The 22,632-nt window shown below is 40.5% G+C and overlaps 1 protein-coding gene across 9 annotated transcripts in view; it reads left to right on the top strand.

The window, feature by feature from the left end:
* The window catches only part of LOC138580695 (uncharacterized), a 583,872-nt gene that overhangs the window by 32,126 nt on the left and 529,114 nt on the right, over positions 1-22,632 (top strand). For all 9 annotated transcript variants that reach the window (XM_069651438.1, XM_069651437.1, XM_069651436.1 and 6 more), the window contains exons 5-7: positions 1,199-1,252; positions 7,667-7,708; positions 9,307-9,381. In XM_069651438.1, the coding sequence (XP_069507539.1) occupies positions 1,199-1,252; positions 7,667-7,708; positions 9,307-9,381 (171 nt within the window). The remainder of the gene's footprint in view (positions 1-1,198; positions 1,253-7,666; positions 7,709-9,306; positions 9,382-22,632) is intronic.

Here is a 22,632-nt window from a genome sequence, read left to right as displayed (position 1 = left end):
CAGACAGTATTCAGAGCTCACATTAATTGCAACCTTCACTGAGGTTTGAGGAAAATGTCCACTGCTGCACTCAGAATGCATTTCAAGTAGACTCCATGTTTTCCAGTCAAAGATATTACATTTTAAAAGCATTGCAGTGCCCTAACCAGTCACAAGGGCTCTAGTTGACTGGGGTTGGGGGGGGCATTTCAGTGTCGAAGTACCTGAATTCAGTCCTTGGTAGGCTGATGCATCAGACCCAGATTGAACATTGATACGAGCTGACCATGCTCAGTTTGGCACATAGCATCGCAGAGGCCCTGCCACCCTCACCCCTTCTAAATGGAGGCCTACCATCAGAGCCTTGAGTTTAAGTTGTAGGAGTGAGCCACTGCAACCTGTTCCAGACTGGGGTTTGAAGACAACACAAATCAAACGCCCCAACAAACACACCTGCTGTCTAAGGGAATGTTCAGTGCAGTGAAGTGCAAGATTCAACTTCTTCCTAAACTTTTATTTTAAAACGAAACCATTCCGGAACGGTTTATTTTTAAAGTAAAGGTCTACGAACAGCAAAACCTTTTTTTTTTTGTTTAAGTAGAGGAGCACTGCTCCTGCCCTCTTCGACCACTGTACAGAAGTTGTTTTTGACTAATTTTGGCATGTTGTCCTTTGTTCATTTGAGAAATCATAATTAGACTGCACTACTTTGGTTTGTCTTCACAATGAAACAACTGTTAACAAGGTAAAAGATCTTGCTAGTGATGGTTAGGATACGTGTAAGTACTTTCCGCGTCATGGTACTTGTCCCTCACACCTTTCCTTCCAAGTAGTAGGACTCCAGTCTCCTTAGATGTACTGCCTTGGTAGACAACATAGGAAGTTTTATTGGCAGAGATGATTTTATGTATAGGACAAGGACAACAGCAATAGAAGTAGTGAAAGCAGGACAGGAAGGTGAAAACGGAGTCATGTCTGTTTTTTAAATGAAGACGGATGCAGTGCTTATTAAACGTGTATGAGGAGGAAGAGTACGCTCAGTGTGATGAATTTATTCGTAAATTATCCAAGAATTATAGAGTAAAGTAAGGGCTCCCGCACGACTGGACTATATCCATGTGATTATGAACATAGAAGCAGAATGACAATGTATGTGGCACTGCAATGTTTACACCAGGCAAAAACATTGACTGCAATCCATGTGTTTCCATTTTTTTAGGAAACCTATGCCGCCCACCGTGGAGTGACCATTGTGCAATTATTCAGTGACCAGGTAAGAGAAGTTGTTCCATATTCATGGAACAGTTTCATGTGGTATCGTTGAGCCCTAAAAAAGGCACATAGACAAACATATGTAAGGAGGAAGAGAGAATGTTGCAAATTAAAGACTGTAGATGTCAACATTGAGTAAACCTTTAAAGATGATTGCAAAACAGATATGTCATGTGCATGTTAATTTTGTTAAAGCAAATATTTGTGTGTGTGTATTCCTTCGTGTGTTTGTAAATAATGTGCCTGTGAACAACGAATATGTTGTTCTGAGCCACACCACCTATTAATATTAAGGGGATAACAATAAAACACCCGGCAATCTTTAATACTTGGCAAAATATGGTGACCAGCCTTCCTTGTGCTTCTCAACCACTTTTGATGGGGCCTAGTCTTCTGTCCCCCAGTTGCCAGATCCTGCATTCAAGTGTTCAGTTGATGAGCTCAGCACCCAGAATTCTGCAGACAGCAGGACATAAACACCCTGACTACCTACCATGATGTCAACATTGTGTATCCGGGATGATAATCGTGATTTAACTACAGTTTGGAGCCTTCCTTTACTGTGTAAGGGAGTGGGAGAGCCAGATGCTGTACTGATATGCTCATAGTCATTAGATATTGTGTTTTGTAAAATTGAGCATGAACACAGTGCAGCATAACTGTACAAAGTGAATAAATCAAATGGTAAAGTAATGCAGAGCTAATCTCCACTGATAAGGTACTGATGGAAAAAGGCAATAGGCTTAGAGCATAAAAGGCAGTATAGAAGTGAGACAATTAGAGACTGTCATATATTGGAAGCAGTAACGTATTTTTAAAATGTATTTGTTTTGCAATTTAATAGTTGTATGCAGCAGTTCAGTGTTGCATGTTGACCTCCCTTCTGATCAAGCACTGTTGTGCATAGATCAAGACTCTATTCTGATGCGCGTATGTATGAGAGAAGAAGTGTGGGTAGGTGCAAAGCATCAGGGGTGAGAGAGGGATGACAGGATGAAGGAGGGATAGAATTTGGTTCCAACAATATTGGTTTGCTTTTATGTGATTGGAATCCGGCTAAGGATTGCTCTATCCACTCACCACTACAACCAGATTTCAGTCAGTAACAGGCATCCTTGCTCAATACTGTTTATAGAATAGAAAAAGGGGGTGTGTGAGAACCCTGTGCACTAGGGCGCTGGATATAGGATAACGTCGGATCTGGATTGAATTAAGTGTACACAGCAAAAAAATTAGACGTCTTGTCGCTTCGTTATGGTTTACAGTGCTGGTTTATTGGCACATGGCTTTAAAACATATATCATAATATTCCACTTTATAAGCCTATACATTCAATGTTACCATATTTACTTTAAAAACCTCTTCTATAAACCTTATTGTTGCTAAAACCAGACAGGTTCTTTCACCACTAACAAAATAACCCACCATTCATCTGGAGTTAAACTACATGTCTCGACAAAGAACCTCCTCAAATGATGAGTTCTCAGCTCTGTCAGGCCTGTGCAAAAGATCAAAAGGTGCTGTAAAGCTTCAATAGGCTTCTTCCTCATACAAAATCTTTTTCAACAGTAAGTGCCCTAGAGGCCAAAACGTCCTTTGTTGGAAGCAAATTCATGTGGAAATGGTGGCATTGGTTGTGGTCGTAACTACTGGGAAAGTTACTCAAGTACGTAGGTAAAACATTGTATGCTCTAAGATCATTGTTAAAATGGTAGTTCAACTTACATTTTCCTATCTCTTCCCGAGTTTGAATCCAATCTCTCCTTCATAGCTTTGTTCTTATCATCATAGTGTTGGCAACTGGGGTTTCCTTTATGGTATCCAGTTTCGCTAGAATAGATTGTCAAACGATTTTCCATTCATTGAGGATCCACTCAGCACCTTTTGCTGATGATTCTTTCAACATCTTAAGAGCTAATGGCATTTCTGTCGCTAAACATTTACGACATAAAGATTAAGATTTCCAAACAACAATGGAGTACAATGACAGCAGCCCCAATTCATTCCTGATTACCTGAATTGGGACTCCCGTGGTTAACAAAAGCATTTCCTCCAGAATATGCCTTCTAATATTGGCCTGATTTTGTATGGGAGAGTAAATGATGCTTCTGCACCGTAGGTCAAAATTGACATCATCTTTAATTTATAAAATTCAGGGCCTGGGAACAACGAGAAGCGACCATATCGCCTGAGCAAAATACAACTTTGTATGGCTAAATTCTTAACCTTTGCCCTCAGTATCTTCTCTCTTGGGGCATCTATTAAAGAAGGATTCATGCATACACCCAAGTAAATTAAGGTCTCTACCCTTTCTAATACTTAGTGCCTCATTACAGGTATGGAGGTAACCATGCGGCTTTTTGCGACATGGTTACCCCCATACCGGGTACTGGGTCTGGGTTCTCTGAATGGGGAAATACCAGGCCATTCCGACCTTGGAGCCATATTGCCTTTTTTTAAAATCAGTACTCTAATAGACGATCTCCAGGATTTGGGGGGACATCTCTCACTTTCATCACTTGACTAAAAAATAATAACAACAAATCTTCCCACATCTTAGGATCTTATTTGAGCCAATACTGTAAATGATTAGGAAAGGATGGCTGCTTGTTCAAGAACAAAGGAGACACTGAGTATACAAGCAAATTGCAAACCCCAAGAAAAGATGTGTGATTACTAAATGGTAAACTAACTGTATGTATCAGAAGTGCACATATGTGTATTCCTTTGAATGAAATGAGAGGATACATTTAATAAGCACGTTCCCTCCCAAATCAGATGTATTGTGTGTAGTGCTTACTTTGCTATATAGCACTTTCTACTATAGGACTGAGGTTTCCCCTTCTCTTTCCAAATATATATATAGAGGTGGAGGCATCACACAAAGAATTAGCTCCAAGTTAGTTTTACCCTGAGGGGTGCGGGAAACATGAGTGGATAGGACAGGCAAGCACTCCAGAAGCAAAATATGTGCTCTTGTCTCCTGTTATATTATGCAAGTGCCCAAAAAGTTTGCATTGCATTGCCATGACATTTTTATGCATTTTTCATCCTGAAACATGCCTTGTCTCTTGCTTTCTCATCTGTTGAATGATCTGCCTTTTAAGATATACTTTTGCTTATGAAAACGTTAGGAAGTCTTGATCTTTGCTATATTCTACGCGTACATTTTGTGAATGTAGTAATATGCCCTTGTAAAAGGCTTTTGAATAAGAAGAGTGAAAAACATCTTTGAGGAACACAATATCTTTCACTTTCTTTGCACCCCCTCTGTCATCTGAGCTCCAACAAGTACCATGAACAGGGTTTGAAATTATCAGCTGTCCTGAACCCTGAGACTTCTCATTTACGCATTGTCGTTCTATTGTTTATCAGCACTGGCAGGCTACACCCGGCTGACCACAATACACATCACCTTCCATAGTGGAGCTGGCTCACAGTAGCTGACACATGTGCGATATCAATTGGAAGTGGTGATTGTGATCATAAGTAGCACCATGCACTATACTTAATTGTGGGTATAGCTTTTATTTAGAGTTTACCCTGCCATCAGCATGGGCGACTGATAATGATCATAATTTTGGGTACAATGGGGCATATCTGAAATGCTGCCTCTGCACTGCAGGGACTTGCCTGTCTCTGTGGCTGTCAAGTTGGCACCTCGTGACCTTCGAACGTGCTCTGTGCCACAAGTAGAGTGGGTGCGGCAGATCAAATTACTGATCCGGCAAGGCATGAGTACACTATGCTTTTGGCATGCAGTTGACAGGAAAAAGAGAAGCTGATTGGCAAATTGGCACTTTTCCAGACTGAATTATCCTCATCATTCTATTCTTTAATAAAAAATGTAAAAGCTAAGGTTGTCACCCTTGCCAGATGGCTATTCCTCACATCAGGTCTCCCTTCAGAGATGGTGATGATTTTGGGCTTTATGGAGACAAACATGAGGGACTTGCCCTAGATTTCACTTTGAAGCTGAGTTAGGACTACATCCACGTACTGTTACCTGGGTGATTTGTAACTGTAGGAATGATTTGCATGCCAATACCTATGAGCCCTTGAGGGTTTGTACATGAGGGTACTACCCATGAAACTCAATAGAGGCTCAATCATAGGTGCAGCAAATAAAAACACTCTGTGGCTCTGTCAAGGCTGATGGGATACCTTGCTGCTTACTGATTGGGCATGGCATCTTCATATGGCATGTGGCGAGACATTCACACAAAGTCTGACCAATGCTAAGCCCTTGCTGACAAGGACACTTTACAATGTTGCACACTAGGGACATCAAAACCTCCCGATTCTGATTGGTTCTGTGTCACGCGCTCCATAATCGCTAACCCATTGCTCTGGTCCCCATGTCGAATTATGTTTTTTTTAATTATATATTTATTTTGGGGTCCGGGAGTAAAAAAAAAAAGGGAAAAAACAAAAAAAAAAAAAGGGGGGGGTCGGGGGAGAACCCCCCCATTTCGAAAAAAAAACGTATTGAAAGAAAAATTCCCCCAAAAATTTTTCGACATTTTTTTCTCGAAATAATGACTTTCAACATTTTTGTTTTCGAAATTATCACTATAAACCCTGAAAAACTATTCCACACCGTACCTAGGGTTTCTTTAACTGCATTTAATTTCTAGTTCTCTGCCAATTCTTCTCGTGCACCCCGCTGCCTAGTTCATTGGCCTTGAGAGCATCTCTTAAAGTGACTGCACTGGTACTGTGTTCTACTAGGAAACTTCAGTCTTGCAACATTTCTGCATATATGTTCTGCTGAATAGTCAAAAAAGACTGCTTTCAGCACAGCTTGCATCCCTTTATCATAATGAGCTGTGTGTAAACATGCTTCCCTAATGTGGGCCTACAATAAAATGGCTCCCCTACTGCCCACATATTGCAAAAGGCCCTTTAACCCTTAAGGACCCTGCACCCCAACCATGTGCCTGCACTCTATAATCTACCTCATTACTATAACTAATCACCCACCTTTCAGGGCATACATCCATGGAATTTCTCTGGCTGTTCCGTTTCTGTGTCACCCTACACTTGTGGCGCCACATTCAATGATGTCCCCACTTCCATTGTAATCACCCACATCACTTTTGACAGCACCATACTACTTGCACAACGTATACGTGTGTCCCCCTTTGCAGTGTTGAGCCTGGACCTTTACAAAATTCCCCCTATGATCGATCTAGCGATCGACACATCTATTGCCAGCAGTGTACTGCTCTTTTCCTTCGGTATCCATATCCTAGTTACCCTACTCAGTCTCTCCCCTTTTGCTTCATATTCCTCCGGAGAACAACCCATTATCATATAAGATTCCCCATCTCTGAAAAGTCTACCCAAAGGGCCTCATAGCTAATCTATATCCAGGGGTGGCATGGTAAGCATTCCAGGGGACCATACACAGGCATTTCCGTTTGTGTGTGTCATACATGGTGTGTCATTTCCCTGGCCCATCAAACTTCAGGGGCATCTTACATTACCCCCTCCCCATTTTTCCCTAGCAAATTTGTAACTCTGCACAAAAGATGATGAGTAACAGACCCAGGACTGGGACTGCTATCTTGAACATTTTAGCAAACCACATGGTGACCCCTTCGAAAATACTGTTGAGCCAGTTGACTGATGTTCCTGTGCTCTTTTCTTTTGTCATAGTGGTTGCAGATAGGGGGATGTGAGACAGTGTGATCAATCTAATCACTGCACACCTGTGTTTTTGGATTCCGTTTTTTTTACCCCTGGTTTACGGGGCACGCAGTGGTCACGTAGATCTGCATGCCGTTTGGCTTGGAGGCACCATGCTGTTCAGGTAGTTAAAAAATACTGTGCCAGGTCACAGGGCTAATTTTTCAGTGCATTATTAATGCTTACTGAATATGTAACTGTGGTACCCAAGAAATAGGCTACCAGGATCCTGTTGGACTATGACCAAACACAATGAAACACATTTATCTTTCTAACACTTCACTTAAAGGCCAGATATGTTCAAATATCACATATTGTATATAATAATAAACATTGGTTGTCTGAGATTCCCTCCCCTGTCCTGAAATTTCTGTGAAAACTAGAAAGTCAGAGAAACAGTCTGGTTTTGACTTGTCACGTGAGCACTGGAGCCATGTGTGGTCTTCTAATACTGCAGCTGAACAGAACAATTGGTAAATAATGCATTTCCAATCTGTTCCCATAAAAGCCACCACAGAGTAATATTGCCACACAGAAAAATCAACTCCATTTTTAAATCTTGATAATGTGGTATGTTTGATAAAGTATTTGTGTATTGACAATATGCGTTTCATATCTGTATTCGCCACCTGATTAATTCTCCACCTGATTACAGTACCACAAGCATATCAGAAATACATTTTTCATGTCTTAATCTGTATCCACTATGTTTTCTTTTTTTTAGAAAGAATTACATTTCTTTCTGGAACTGCAGAAAATTGCCCAGGTAAGTGTGACATCTTTGATATTATATTATGTTACTTTAAAAAATCAGGATCAGAAACAGATGTTGTGTGTGGGTGGAACAGACGAGAGTAACGGTTCCTGCTTTGCCACAGTGGCATGTATTTACAACATGAGAAGTGAGACTGAAATAGGTCTTTAGCTGGCATTTTATTTCCCTAAAACACACATGCATACACATAGAGTCACATGCACACACACACGCACAAAGACACACAAACACTCTGCATATTGATACATTAAAAACACATAGATTTTAAATACATTGGCTCCCTGATTGTGCCTCTAAGTTTTACCACACTTTAAGATGCATATTGAAAAGTAAAGGAAGCAAGAACTTTTTAAAGTAGAGTACATCCTTCAGGAATCAAGTAGAATCTAAAGAGCAATTCTACCTATCTTCACAAACATCTTGTAAATGCAGTCTGTGCTGGGGGTGCTTGCACATCAAAATATCTAAGCCATGGAACTGGAAAAGGCCACAATTAAGGCAGTTAAGGACTACCAAGATCGTGAAACATGCTTCCGGGTGCATTCCACATTTCCGTGGTCTTTAAGTAGCCCTACTCTGGGGTAAGGGTGGGGGTGGGAAGGCTCTTAGACATTGCCAAGGGAGCTATGAATCCACTAGGTTGCGTAGCAATGTTTTGCAGAGAAGAATGGCCACAACCATGTTTCCTGGTTTTCCCAATAACTTACCATCTATCCAATTCCAGGATTGGTCAGAAGATCATTTGAACATGTACTGGAGCAAGTTGAAGTTTTTAGACTAATTACCAAAACACTCTGGGCCTCATTACAACCCTGGCGGAATGCGTTAACGGGTGCCGCAAAAGGATGCAGACCCGTTAAACCTGTTCCGCCACATTACGAGGTTCCCTCGCGGGACACGGTAAGCACGCCTGGTAAAACCAGGTAAAACCAGGCGTGCTTAGCGGGTCCCGCGAGGGGAAGAGGGAGAAAACAATGGGCCACTCATAATCGGCCCGTTGTTTGCTCCCTCTCCCATTCCCATTCAGCCTTATGGGGGCTGAAATGAGAATGGGGATGGTCTGGGTCCGGTTCCGTGGAGGGAGGAATTACTGGGCCCTCCGAGCTTGGAATGGCCCGGTAATTCCTCATTCTGGGAACCCAGACCCAGAGGCGATTTCATCGGCAGCCATGCCACCAATAGCGGCATGGTTACCGCCGAGGTCGTGATGAGGCCCTCTGTGTTCCCCAGGACCACCCGGCAGTGCTGCTTACTGGAGGAATGCTAATTTGCTGATACCAGAAAACAAACTAACCCAAAGACTCCCTGAGTGTGTTAAAGTGTTTATAACCTTTGAGGTTCATTTCAGTTTGTCCCTTTCCAACTTAAAGCTGTTAAAACCCAAAGACAGACAGCTAAGAGGGAGCCATTGGAACTGATGAAATCCGGTTTTGTCCACTTTTCTGTGAAATGATTCTTCTGTTCGAATTAATGCAGACCTGTGTTTCTTTGTTTGTGTTTTATGCATGCCTATTTTACAGTTGTTGGATAGTTAAACACGTGTCTTTTAAAAGTACCTCTCTAAAAATATGCTTCTAAATTGTCTTTAGAGTGGACAATATGAAAACATTGTATATATTGAAAATACTTGTGATGGACTCTTCCTTGGCTTGGGGAGAATATTGGTGAGTCATAACTTTGATGTGTTTCTTGATCATATATTTGCTTACCAAAATTGCAGTATCTCTTATTATAGTAAGTCTGCAGTACTGTGGATACTGGTTATCTTTGTTTCCCATAGTACGGGAACCTGAGAGGTGTGTGAGCACTTTTCCAAGGGATAAACATATTTAATGGGGTTCCTATTAGGAATGAATTTGCTGTGTGCATTGTTTCTCATTGGCTCACTGTCTTTGAAATCGGCAACAATGTTTCCCAAATGGTGGCCATAAACACCATGCAATACATATTGGAGGAATAGGATGTAAAAAGTGATGCAAGCCAGCCCCATTTCACTGTTTGTGTGGCTTTTATATGAAGGTATTAACAACTATTTCTCCGGCATTGTTCTGTTGCTTTTGAGGGCGTTATCAGGGGATGAGAGACGGAACTTGAAGCCGCAACATAACTTTGGCTGTAACATACCACGAAACTCGCTCACTTTTTCCGCTACTTGCAATCACAATAAATGTATACGGTTATGAGTGGCAGAATGGCAGTGTTAATCCCATTTCCCGGAGTAGCTAGGATTCGGTTGGGGATTTGAAAGATTTAAAAACAATGTTAATTTCACCTTTGATAAATCCCCCGTTTCTTGGAGGTAAAGTGGAAAAAAGCAAGAGTTATAGCCTGCACTGTACAATCACGTACAGAATGTAGCAGTGCTGGATATTGGTGGTAAAGTGGCAGTTCTGGAAATACTGGGACATTACCACAATTCCTCTGCACTCCAGAACTTGTAATACACTTCCGGCAATGCTGGTTCATAGGGACAGATCAGAGGTTTGAATAGTACGCCAAGGAGACCCATACACAACATACGCTTATGGTGGGTAGCTTTGAACTATGGGGTGCATTTTACTTCTGGGTTGAAAGTGACATCATCTGGGGCTTGGCTCAGATTAGCCTGTGTTTTAGTAATATGACTTGTAATTTTAGCTGCTTCTATGTTTTAATAAAAGAAAGATCTGCTTGACTAATCCAAAAAAAAAAAAGAAAGTGACATCATAGACAACTCCGAGCTCCACTCTTGTTGCATAAAAGATGCCACTCAGAACCCTACAGTGGAATATATTCCCATACTTGATCTCTACCCATAAATGAATTCTATCAATAGTGTCCTACTGCAGTGTGTCAAGCCGTATGAAGCAAATTTAAAAATAAATACAATACCAGAAATATCTATATTCTGGAAGCTGCTGTTTCATTCAACTTATTAGACATGCCTGAGTTCCTAACATGCTGTTGTTTTAGAGTGCAAAGGGTACAAATGTGTCTTGCAGACAGTCAAAACATAGCACCGCCTTATGAAAAGAAAGTGCAAGTTTCCTCAGAGTGGAATGTACTACAGTTGTTTAGGGTGGAGTCATCTTGCCTTGGGTATCTGGGTCTACACTCCACTGCGGCTCATCATTCTTATTCTGCCAGTCAGACTCCTGAGTGCTGGTGCGTATGTGTTTGTATTCCCTAATATCCTATTTAGGACACATTGGTGCTCTGCTAGGTTTCATTCGCATGTACCTAGTTTGCTACACTATGGTGTGCTTTCACAATATGGTTGTTCTATGTTACCTATACTTTTGATTTTTTATTGTGTATATAGTCCTTATAAACTTTGACACAAATTTATCAAAAAGAAAAATACAACACGTTAATACAATATAGTTCATAAATACAGTGCATCAATGCAATAATACAATGCACTCCAAACATACCATGCAATACAACACAATATTATGAATTAATTACGCCAAAAATCATCATGAAAAATCCATACACTGTTATCAATACTTATTGTACCCAGAACACAGGTAGATGTGTTCATAAAATCATCCGACCTATTCTATATTAAACAATTGCCTTTCTACCGATCTCCAAATCTGAACCACTGCTATCAACAGGCACCTGCTATAACCTGAGACACATTTCAGCCAAAATAGGTTGCTTATGATTTCCTCTAAATTTTCGACATGCCTACTGAAATATTGTGCATATAAGGACTTAATTGCAGGGCATGATGTTACAACATGACAAATAGTTTCTGCTCGCTGTTCATCTTTACACAATCTGCATGTACGTTTTTCATTTAGAAGACCTAACCATGCACCTTTGACATCTGAAACCTCCAACCTATAAAATCGAAGTGATATAGAAATTCTTTGAATTATAGGAGAGGGAACCAGGTTTATATAATATTCTGGCCTTTTAAAGAGGTTGCATTATAGGCACTTTATTGTGGATATTTGACCAATCCCATTTTTCTGCACAATTCTTAAGTGATTTCAATAGTGCACCTTCACCATAGTGCCAGTGCGACTTGCAGCGAATTTTCATAAACATGCATAATTTTTCTTTCTATATACATGTAAACTAGAGGAGCCAGAACACATCCCTGACTGTCTCCCCTCCTAACTGGTATCTATTCAGACAATTCACCCAAATTGCTCAGCCTGATTCTCGCTTAGTCTCCTCATATATCAGCTTACAAGCATAGAGCAGATGTGTAGGCATACCCAGCCTCTCCAATTTGACCACAGTTTTGACCTGTCGACTATATCAAAAGCAGGATAAAGTCCAAAAACAGCTTCACAGAGGTAATGACTATTTCATCTTCGACTGCTCCAGGAGGGTATTCACAACAACCAACATATTCATATTTGTTGAACACTCGCTGCTCAAGCCAGTCTCAAAGCTACAGAGGATGTTTTCAGTTTTAGCCCAGTTATTGATTTCTCTAAGCATTACAGAGCAGACAATCTTACTGGACACATCTGTACGTGCTAAGAATCGATAATCTGCTGGTATATCTCGCTGTGCTTTCATATGCACAGGAATAAGGTGAGGTATTTGCCAAGAGTCCAGGATCTTTCCACTAGATGTTATTTTTTCAACTAAGGTCTTAAGAATGTCTGACCATGATATTGGGTTTGTTTTTAATATTAAATTGCACACACCATCAGTTCCGGTCGCTCGAGAAGATTTCAGACTTTTAATTATATTACCAGATCTTCTAGTTCAAATTCAATTTCCATGGATGATTTTGTTGTTGTTCACATAACAGGGGAAGGCAAGTTCCTTTTTATGTACACTCCAGAATAAAGACAACCCTGTAGGGAAAAAGGCCAGGAAATGGCGTTGCAAGGATAACAAAGCACTCTATCTAAGGACAAGCAGAAGCTTAAAAAGCCATGTATTGTCATCATATACAGTAAGAACTGATGCTACTGATTGATAGGCGCTTATAGATGGGCCTGCTCCATAGGGGATGCCAGGCTACAATTGGTTAGTTCTGTTGCCATCGATCAGTCTCCACGTGGGTCAGCTCGGCTCATCTCAGTCTTGGGTGAAGGTCAAGTTGCTTGTACAATACATTGTTACATCTGAGTAAACACGCTAAACTCCCTATTCCATCACTGTGGCATGCACCTGGATGGCAAGGAGAGTGTTGCCAGGGGGAAGGGAGGATAAAATATAGTCAAGCTGACCCCCACATTCAGGGTTTCATTGATACCGCACTTCCTACACTCAAGGTCTCCACCATGGGTTTGATCTTTAATGTATCCCTCCCTGACCTCGTGTTACAAAGGCTGTGTTTTATGTTGGAAGACATACAGTCCCACATGCTTGGATCTTTTATGAACACTTTATTTGTGTTAAGGTAGGAGGGTTGCTTGCTTATCATGGAATGCAGAGGTGTGGGGGTCAAATCAGTGGTGTGGGCCTGACATTTGCAGTCGCAGGGTGGGGGTTAGAGGCCTATTGGCAATTTAGTGGAGATTAATGGATGTTGCGCAGAGCCTGGTGTTGTCTCACGCTCTTGCAGGCTGCATTCCTCTGAAAGAAACTAAATGTTTGCAACAGTGAAGGGACAAGGGGGAAGTGAACTCCTGTGAGAAGGGGCTGTGCGGATTCATTTGGGAGGATAGCTGAGTGGCAAAGTGCTCAATTTGGAAGCAAGACGACACAGAGCAACACAGGTTTAATCCCTGGGTCCATGCTTAGAAACCTCTGGGTATTAAGCGTGTTATAAATAACCTATCATATCATATCATAACATTTTGCCTTAATGAGGTTGGGCATAGTGAACTGGGTTCATGGATTGTGTTGAGTGTAGCGCGATCGTACACACGTCCACTTCTTGGCCTTCTACAAAATGGAGTTTCGCTCTATGTGTTTTATAGTGCCGCACATCTACTGTTGGCGCTACATTGCTTCCATACTGTGTTTATTGGTTCAGTTTTCTCCCCCCTATACACTACATCACTTCATATGGGGTTAGGATATACTAATTTCTGTTCCAACACAGGCACTAGCTGAAAATGTCTCAATCAGATATTCTTTCCATGAGGTTTTGTTAATACTACAAATAACCTCATTATTACCTTTATTTCCAGATGACTTAAACATGGCTCATAATTTCTTACTGTTTCCGGAGGCCTGTACCTTGACCATACTTTGCCAAGCAACATTGCTGGCAGACATCCTATAACTTTTCTGCCAGATGATGTACCCATTTTTCACTTAACATTTCATCAGCTGTTTATTAGCTGATGGAAGATCAGATTTGTTAATCCTTCGCAATTCTTGGCGCATCTTTTTTTCCTACTCATATGACTTTGTCATGAGACACCCCAACATTTTGTCCCTCCTTAAGAAATTGGCAATCCCCCAGTGGCATAAAGTTATGTATGTGATAGGATAGCCAACATACAATATCATTCACACTGCCCATGTGGTGATACACACCATGCACATCATTAGCCAACTTTCTCACTTTGTCAAGATTTCTATCAGTCCACCCAAGCCTATTTCCACTAGTGGTAACATTCACTGAGCCAACTTTATCAACTTGAGTATGCAGAACAAAAGGAAGTTAATATCTGAAAGTGAGTATGACATGATGACTGAATCCAACAAATAGTATTTGCAATTCAATAGCCCACTGGAACAGCTTTTCACATACATGGATAGCATCTAGAATGGAAGATCTATTACCACTATACCTTTAACCGCACCATTTAAAATTAGCAAGTCAAGATTTTCAAAGAAGTTAATCGACCTTTTGGCATTCTTTTTCTGGGCATTTCTATGATGAAATTCAGGGGCACTAGTTATCAATGTATTTTTGGCTTTAGTTATTGAACAGTTAGCATTGAGATTATCACAGATAATAACATCCATGTCCCTGTCAGTTACTGACTTCGTTACCAACCATTTGAATACTTTAAGTTGAATGTCCATAGTAAAAGAACCACCAGGAGGGCATAAATGTTTATCAAAAGCAGCTTATGATTAGTTTCAATTTGCACTTCAATTGCAATAACATGCCTGTCATTCTCTATATCAAAGAACTCTTCTGATCGCTCATTATTCACTACTTAAAAAGCCAGGCCACCATAAGAGTGACCTTTTTCAGCCTTAGAGAGGTCTTTGCATGAGCCATCTGATCTAAATAAATGTAGGTGTCCTCTGGTGTTCCAATATTTAATCAATATACTAGATCAAGGTTTTGTCATGATTGGTGCTAAAAAGAGCATTACCAGTCACAGTGAGATTTGATATCTGGGTCACAGCCCTGTGCCGATGGTTTCATTTCCTCTATTTTCTCGAGAATCCCAGTCGTTTTACTTTCCACTTTCTTTATATTTCTCTGGTCATTTGCAAGGCGTTTTCTATTCAACTCACAATCTAATTAATATCCCCTATTAAGGAGAGATTATGAGTTTGCCCTTATTAAACTAACTACTTCAGCAGAGGAGCAATGTACCTTAATTATTTAACAAGGTCATTGATCCAATTGCTCAACAAAGCAACTGTCACTACCTTTTATAACTCTTAGGGGGAGAGGATTGATAAGGATTTTAAGTAGTCAACTTCTAGTCATCGACTGCTTTGTGCCCTCAAACAGGCTCACAATAGTGTACTCCGTAAGGGGAAGAGCAACTGCAGCCTGTGACAAAAATCACTCTATCACATTTGTTTGATTTGTATCTTTATTAACAATAGACACAATTTTATTTTTCTGTTTCCGCTTGGCTCTATTCAAGTGGATGCTAGCAACAGTAGTTGCAATAGTTGTTTCAAAAGATGTTTCAGTAGCATCTATAACACTTTGATCAAGGGAATGTATTACTTTGTTATGCACTAACCCTATTTTTCCTTTGGGTTCTTAGATCCAATTAGCCAATTTGTTAAAGTACTTATTTTGTATCTGCTCTTTTAGCACTTCTCGACGCTCTTTTCGTAGATCTTTTGGAGTAAGACTGGTTCTTATTTGTCTCATCCTTGGTTTGCTAAGCATTATTTTCAACCACCTCCCATTATTTAGTTACTGCTTTATAGTTCATGTTCTTAATTCTTCGTTTTACCCTTCTTGATAATGGCAGACCATCATCTTCCTCATCAATTCCCACGAAAATCTCTACCTTTGTTGACTCCATTACTTCAGAATGGTTTACTGGTAGGACATCACTGGGCAGTATACCATTAGAGGTAGAGATAGTCTGAGATGGAGGCAAACTAGCTCCATTATCTGAAAAGGCCCTTTTTTGTTGGGATAATTTAGCCAAGCAATTTGAATTATTTTGGACATGGCAAAGGATGTTATGTGTTGGTTTCTACAAGATCTTTAATGCAAAACTTGTAGCCAGATTATGTGCATCCTGCTCTTTGAATCTTTCATTATCCATACTATCTACATTCACTTGGCTACTGACAACTTCAATGAAATCCAGCAAGATATTTGATATTTTAGGATTTTCGTCCATAATCCCCAAGAGCCGAGGTGAACAAGAAAGTCTCAGAGAGGATATAGTCGATAGACTAACCTCAATAACTGTTTTTTAATTCGTATTTACAGCCGTATCAGTACTATCCCGTCCAATTACAGAATGTATAATATCACTGTGAAGGCAATAACACAAATTCAACAAAGAATTATTATTATCAAATTCTGCCGTGGTGCATGCTAAAGCACTATTCATATTTCCGCATGCTTCCGGTATTGGATGGACATCAATTATTGTGGTCGGACCTTTCAAAAAATCAGTTATTTTGTCCATTTGTGTCAATTCAGGTGTTGATGTATTTTCCAAACCTATAGTTGCTGTTCACTCTGCACATGATGGGGTTTTTCAAGGTTTATCATTTTTGCAGCAGTCTTCTGTTTTCCATGTCTTAGGCTCATTTTACCAGGCATTTTACACAAGCACCCAACAATATGTATTTATTTATAATATTCTTTAAAAGCTGAAGCAGCTCAAAGAACTATTAGATGATGGTGTTAACAAAGTTCCACAAGCAGCTGAAAGGCCAGTAAGACCTGCAGTCATTTACATTAAATGGACAAATAGCCAAAACTTCTCAAGCAGCACAAAGGCCGGTAACACCAGCAGTCACTTCTTTAAATGGACAAATTGCCAAAACATCTAAAGCAGCTCAAAGTCCAGTAAGACCCACAGTCACTGCTTTATATGGTTGTATTAACAAAACATCACAGACCGCTCAAAGTCTAATGAGGCCCACTTGTAGATAATATCGAAATTCAGCAAAAAATGCGACTTTTTAGGCAGTCCATACGTCTAAGTACATATAATGAATGCGCGAGAGCACAAGAGTGGGCAGAGATAAGTATTCTCCATACGCATGTTATATATACCAAGAATGAATTCACTAATCCCTTCCAATAATATAAACGGATTGCTTGCCCCTTTTGAAAGATCCTTAAGTAACCTATAGTTTAGAATCCATATGACCAGGAGAAGTACAAGTAAGCTGCATATTCCCAGCCTTCACACCACAGCGATCCACGGAAAACCACACTCTCCAGCGGCACTTCCACGCCGCACTATCGCGCTGGGATACGTTTTTGTAGTGAACAAGTTGCGGCCCCTCCTCCAAGAAATTAGCAGCCACAGAAAACAGCTCCACTCTCCACGGAAAACCACACTCTCCAGCCACACTCGTGCCTATACTATCCTCTCTAGGCTATGCCACACTTTGAAATGCTATGTTTTATTATTTTTGCTATGACATGTATGTTATGTCATGCTGGGCTATTGTAATTGTTTATTTTTAAAGCGTTTATACACAAAGTGAAGTGCTTCAAAGTGCTTCAAGGCGAGAAGGGATCAAGTAGTCATTCTTAGGCCTTGAAGATTCCAAATGATCTAACAACAATAACTAGCACACTAGCATATTAGGCCAGAGGCATTTCTACTGGTATAAGTGCGTAACAAAGAGTGGGGAGAGAAGGGGTGAGAGGATAAGGACATACAGAAACAAAAATGTTTTTTCTATGCACCTATGCAAGATTATATCAGGCACAACCAAGCTAAGGATGGGAGACATAGGGAGGAAAGGACTGACAAACCTGCTAGGCTTAGTGCATTCAACGTCGAGGAAGTCCACAGACAGGAAGTGGGAGGGACAGGGAGGGTATGTCATGTTTTTGATGCTGAAACACTTTTTCTTATGTGCGTCTGTTATGGTCTAGGTTTTTGTTGCCAAATACATGTTAGCCGAAAATATTAACTTGATATTGTGTTTTTGCTCTATGCATTCCATTTACTTTTATGTGGGTGTTGCTTCCTCCCCCAGATAGCCCTCTTTAGTCCTACACCTCCTCTTTCATTGCATTTATATTTAACCATGCTTTACCCTTGTGTTTTTCAGTTTAATTCACCCTTGCCAATTGTAATCTTGTAACTAAATGACACTTTGTGGGTTCGAAAGAGATTTTCTCATTTAATGTGTGTATTTATATATTGATGTATTTATTTCCCCCTTCATTTTTTTTTAGCATGATGTCAGTTTTATTATAATATGCATTTATTTTATGTCATGTTTTCATATTTTGTTTCATTTTAGTGTTATGGTGCCCTTTATTACTCTGATAAGCTCCTGTGAATTTGACCAGTGACCCAGATATACTTCTTTGAATAAATTACATTAAACATATTCCAATCATTTATATATAATAGCTTTTTTGAAAAATACCATTTAAAGGTTCTGCAAGTTAAAATATGAATACTTTTATGTACTTGTTTACTTGTCAATTGTTTCTGGGCATCATTACATACATCGCCAGAAATTGTAAGCATGTAAAAGCAGACTTACATGTTATTAATATTAAAATAAGGGGCATTATTGTTACAAGTAAAACCGAAAAACCTCTGAAATGTGCCTGTTATGGTAAGCTAAGCAACCATAACTCGCACACATCTGTGCACTGCTAAGACTAACACCCAGGACATGAAAGATGATATCACATATGTCATTGATGACACCACTGATGACATCACATATCTGGACCACTTGTTTTTCTTTACTGACATGATTAGGCTAGTTTTTTGTTTTACTGACAATGGGAATTTCCAAATTTTAAAAGGGGCTATCTATCTAAACATCAACCTGTTTATATGTTCTAAAAGTAGTTTCCTTAGATTTTAATATGAGATCATAGTCCACATACATGGGGCAATAACCACACCTCAAACACACAATTAATTTGTGTACATATGATTAACTCTAATGTTATTGTCATTTGTTGTTGCTGTTGTTTCTTTCTTCCGTACTTTACTTTCCCTGTATGTGCATCTAATGTGTATGCATTGTGTATTTTTATAAGTAGTCTTTCTACTAACACACGTGTGTGGTAAGTTTTCAATTGTTACCTATTTATTCCATGTTTAACATTTCTCAAAACTCTCATAAGGTAGCACTTATTATTTTACAATTAGAAATTACCAGATTAAAAATATTGTACTTTTATGGTGCATGCTGCAACCATTGCCTATATGCATGTGTGATTAGGTTCCTCTACTACAACACTAAAATATAATGATTTTTTTGCATGAGTACATTCTTTAATACTTTAAGTAGTTCATGATAGTTCTCCCAATCACCGCTAATATATTGTTTCCAAAATTATAAACTCGACCTCTTGTAGGGACTGTTTATTAACATGAATGTAATATGTGATGTTATCAGTGATGTCATCAATGACATTTGGGATGTCATCTTTCATGTCCTGGGTGTTAGTCTTAGAAGTGCACGGTGGTGGCACGAACTATGGTTGCTTAGCTTACCATAACTGGCAAATTTCAGAGGGGTTTCGGTTTTACTTGTAACCATAATGTCGCTTTAACAACGTTTTTTCATTGAATTTCATTGCTTTTTATTATTACAACTTAACCATAATGTCCCTTAAACAATGTTTTGTCAGTGAATTTCATAGGTTTTTACCAGTGCACCCTTAGTTTCCTACAACTAACTAATATCATACTTCTCCCAATATAGCTTTGTTTTGTCCAATTTACAAAGTTTCAACTTAAAACACTGCCATTCCCCACCTTCTAGCATAATTTTTAACACTTCTATACACATTTTGCAACTTTTTCTGTGTTTGTCGACATCCGCGAACGGCTGGTGTGATCGCAGATCTTTTCGGGCAGCGTCACGTGACCACGTGTTTGCGCACGGCATGATGACATGTCCATGAACGCGTCTGCATTTCACGAACAGGTCCATGCTTCACAGACAGTTTGGAACTGTATTTTCTTCTGATCTAGGAATTTTCAAGCTCAGAAGTTACCCATGCAAAGCTCCTACAGCCATTCTTACTCATTATCCACTAACAATCTGGCACAGTGCACGTACCTGGAAGAATATTTCCAAAATTGCTATTCATCTTAAAAATGGCATCAGCTATTACCATTCCTCATCCCCAAGAGCCACCACCACTGTCACAAGCTGGAGGACCTACACACCAAAAAAAGCACAGTACTTTCAAAGACAATGAAGAGGACCAAGAAGATGAGGTAGAGTAAGTGCCTACCTCTAGCACCCAGAGAAAATCATGTGTGTGGCAGTTCTTTACCACTGTTGGGAATGTACCAAAGGCAAAAATCACCAAAGTGAAATGCACTGAGTGCAACGTTGTACTCAGTCACAGACTACCTGGACAGTACTCCTACAGGACCACCTCCATGCACCACCACACACCATTGAAACTCTGCAATGCTCTCAGAAATGTTGTTCCTTTCTTGGCAAGTAGTAGGCTGTCTTCCTCCACCTCATCTTCCTCAATCAATACTGTAACCACAGAGCCTACCTCTGTTGAACAAACAATCCGACCAGCCACCTTGCCAGTGATAAAAGAGACTGTTAATCCATATCTTTTGAAGACAACAGTCCTCTGTCTATACTGTGGAGAGGGAGTCTGGATCCTGCCACCACCCCCTCCTCCTCCTACTAGATTCATGATGAGACGAAAGGCCAGAAAACACTGCAATTGTCCATCCTATTCTGATGAATTCCTAACAGACCAATGATCGATAAATACATTGAGAGGTTTCCCCTCAGCCAGCCCTACAGACCATGGGGTATATCCATGCATGAATGAGGAGGCGCATGGCATGGTCAGAGACACCTATATGGACAGCCTGGACTAAGCACAGAGAAGCCATGTTGCTGATGTCATTAGAGATACCACGACATAGCAGCGTTAGACATGAAACACACCTGCCATCCGCACTTTGTGACACAAACACACACTTGAATACATCAAGAACATGAGATTACAGTTCTATAGCTAGAGGACAGATAAATATGCATATTGTCATTGCTTTATAATTGTTTCATTAGCCAAATGCAGTAACGTAGAACCTGCAAGGCACAAGAGATCCTGAGCAAGGCTTGCAGATGCTTAAATGTGAATAACCCCATGGAACTGCAGGAGCACCTATGAGACCTGACGGAGCCAAGTTTGACTAACCTATGTAGAATATAGTATAGCGTGTACCATGTAGAAACCACATTAATGTTTGTAGGGAAAGTAGAGAAGGTGTCAGGCCACAGACCAGGAGATGAGCTAAACTGTTTCAGGCTGCACAGGGAGCAAGAAGAGTGAGACGATGCCCACAGCCAAAGACAAGAGATATGGAAGACATTCCAATCCCCAGATGACAAAGGGACCAGCTGCAGAGACATGGAATAAATCCTCATAATTCAGAGCTACAGAGCTCAAATTTGTGGTCTCTAAACACGTGGTGTGGCGAAGCAGACAATGGACAGTGATCAGCGATGGGAAAAGAAAACCGCTCCCAGGCAGCCAGATACAGAATGCAACAAAATATGTTACAAGTGTCCCACTGAACGGGACATGGTCTCATTGGCAAGGTGGTGTACACAAGTTACAATGCAGACACATAATCGTTCACATCAACTTGAAAAGGTGAACACAGCTGAGACCGTACCTGACATGTGAGAGCCAGTAGAATAACATCTATAGGTACCCGTGCAGGTTACTATGCTCCTGACGGCTAACCTCAAGTAGCGATAGGTTTTTGAGAGAGTAATGATGTATTTGTGTGGACATAACATGCCTGCGCACCCTTTACTGTGTGACATGCTGGAATTTTCCTTAGTTCTTTTATCGATACCTGTTGGTTTAGGCTGAAATAAACCCCAGTTTGAACTTGTCATTGGCTGATTCCTCTGTGTATTCTGGGGGAGGGTGTTGGGCCCTCCAAGTGTGTGAAATTCCAGTATCCCTCTAGCATAACTGGGAGTTCTCCCCAAAAAGTTGTTAGCAGAGTGGATGGTTGGCTGCGCCAGCCCGGCACCAGGTTGTCTCCTCCGCCACAGAACCTGAGAGGCTGCAGGAAAATGCGTGCCTGTGGAAAGCCGTCAGGAGCCATTTAGAAATCATCCTGGCCGAAAGTCAGTGAGGAGTCCAGGCAGACCAGGACGGGGAAGTGAGCACCTTCTGTGTGAGCCAAGCAGTGCCAGTAGACCACGGAAAATAAGTATTGACCCACTCTAACGGCAACTCCGGGTGTGAGGAAGGGTATTGAGTATTGTGGAGTACTGTTTAGTACCGTTGAGTATTGTCAAGGTATTGTATAGCATTGTCAACGTTAGTAGGGACAGGAGCGGAGGTAGATATCCTTTTTCTACATTTAGGGCACATTTGGTATTAGAGGTAAACGGTTCTGTTGAATAACCTAAACTATTAACTCGAGGACACAGATGACAGAAGATATGTAAATTGTGGTTTTCCTGTTGGTTGGGCATTTGAGCTCGGGTCATAGATGACAGTATCCCTGTAAGGATTAACAAAGAAACCATCCTAGATTGCGGAAGGTGAATCAACTGATTAAGTCTCCTAGAGTGAGATGTTTTCCATGCTAGGCGACACAGTGGGTACAGTTCGA

The sequence above is a fragment of the Ambystoma mexicanum genome, chromosome 3p, assembly GCF_040938575.1.
Source record: "Ambystoma mexicanum isolate Mex_15411 chromosome 3p, UKY_AmexF1_1, whole genome shotgun sequence".
Classification (NCBI taxonomy): domain Eukaryota; kingdom Metazoa; phylum Chordata; class Amphibia; order Caudata; family Ambystomatidae; genus Ambystoma; species Ambystoma mexicanum.
The sequence above is the reverse complement of the archived record's forward strand: the minus strand, read 5'-3'. Positions and strand labels throughout refer to the sequence as shown.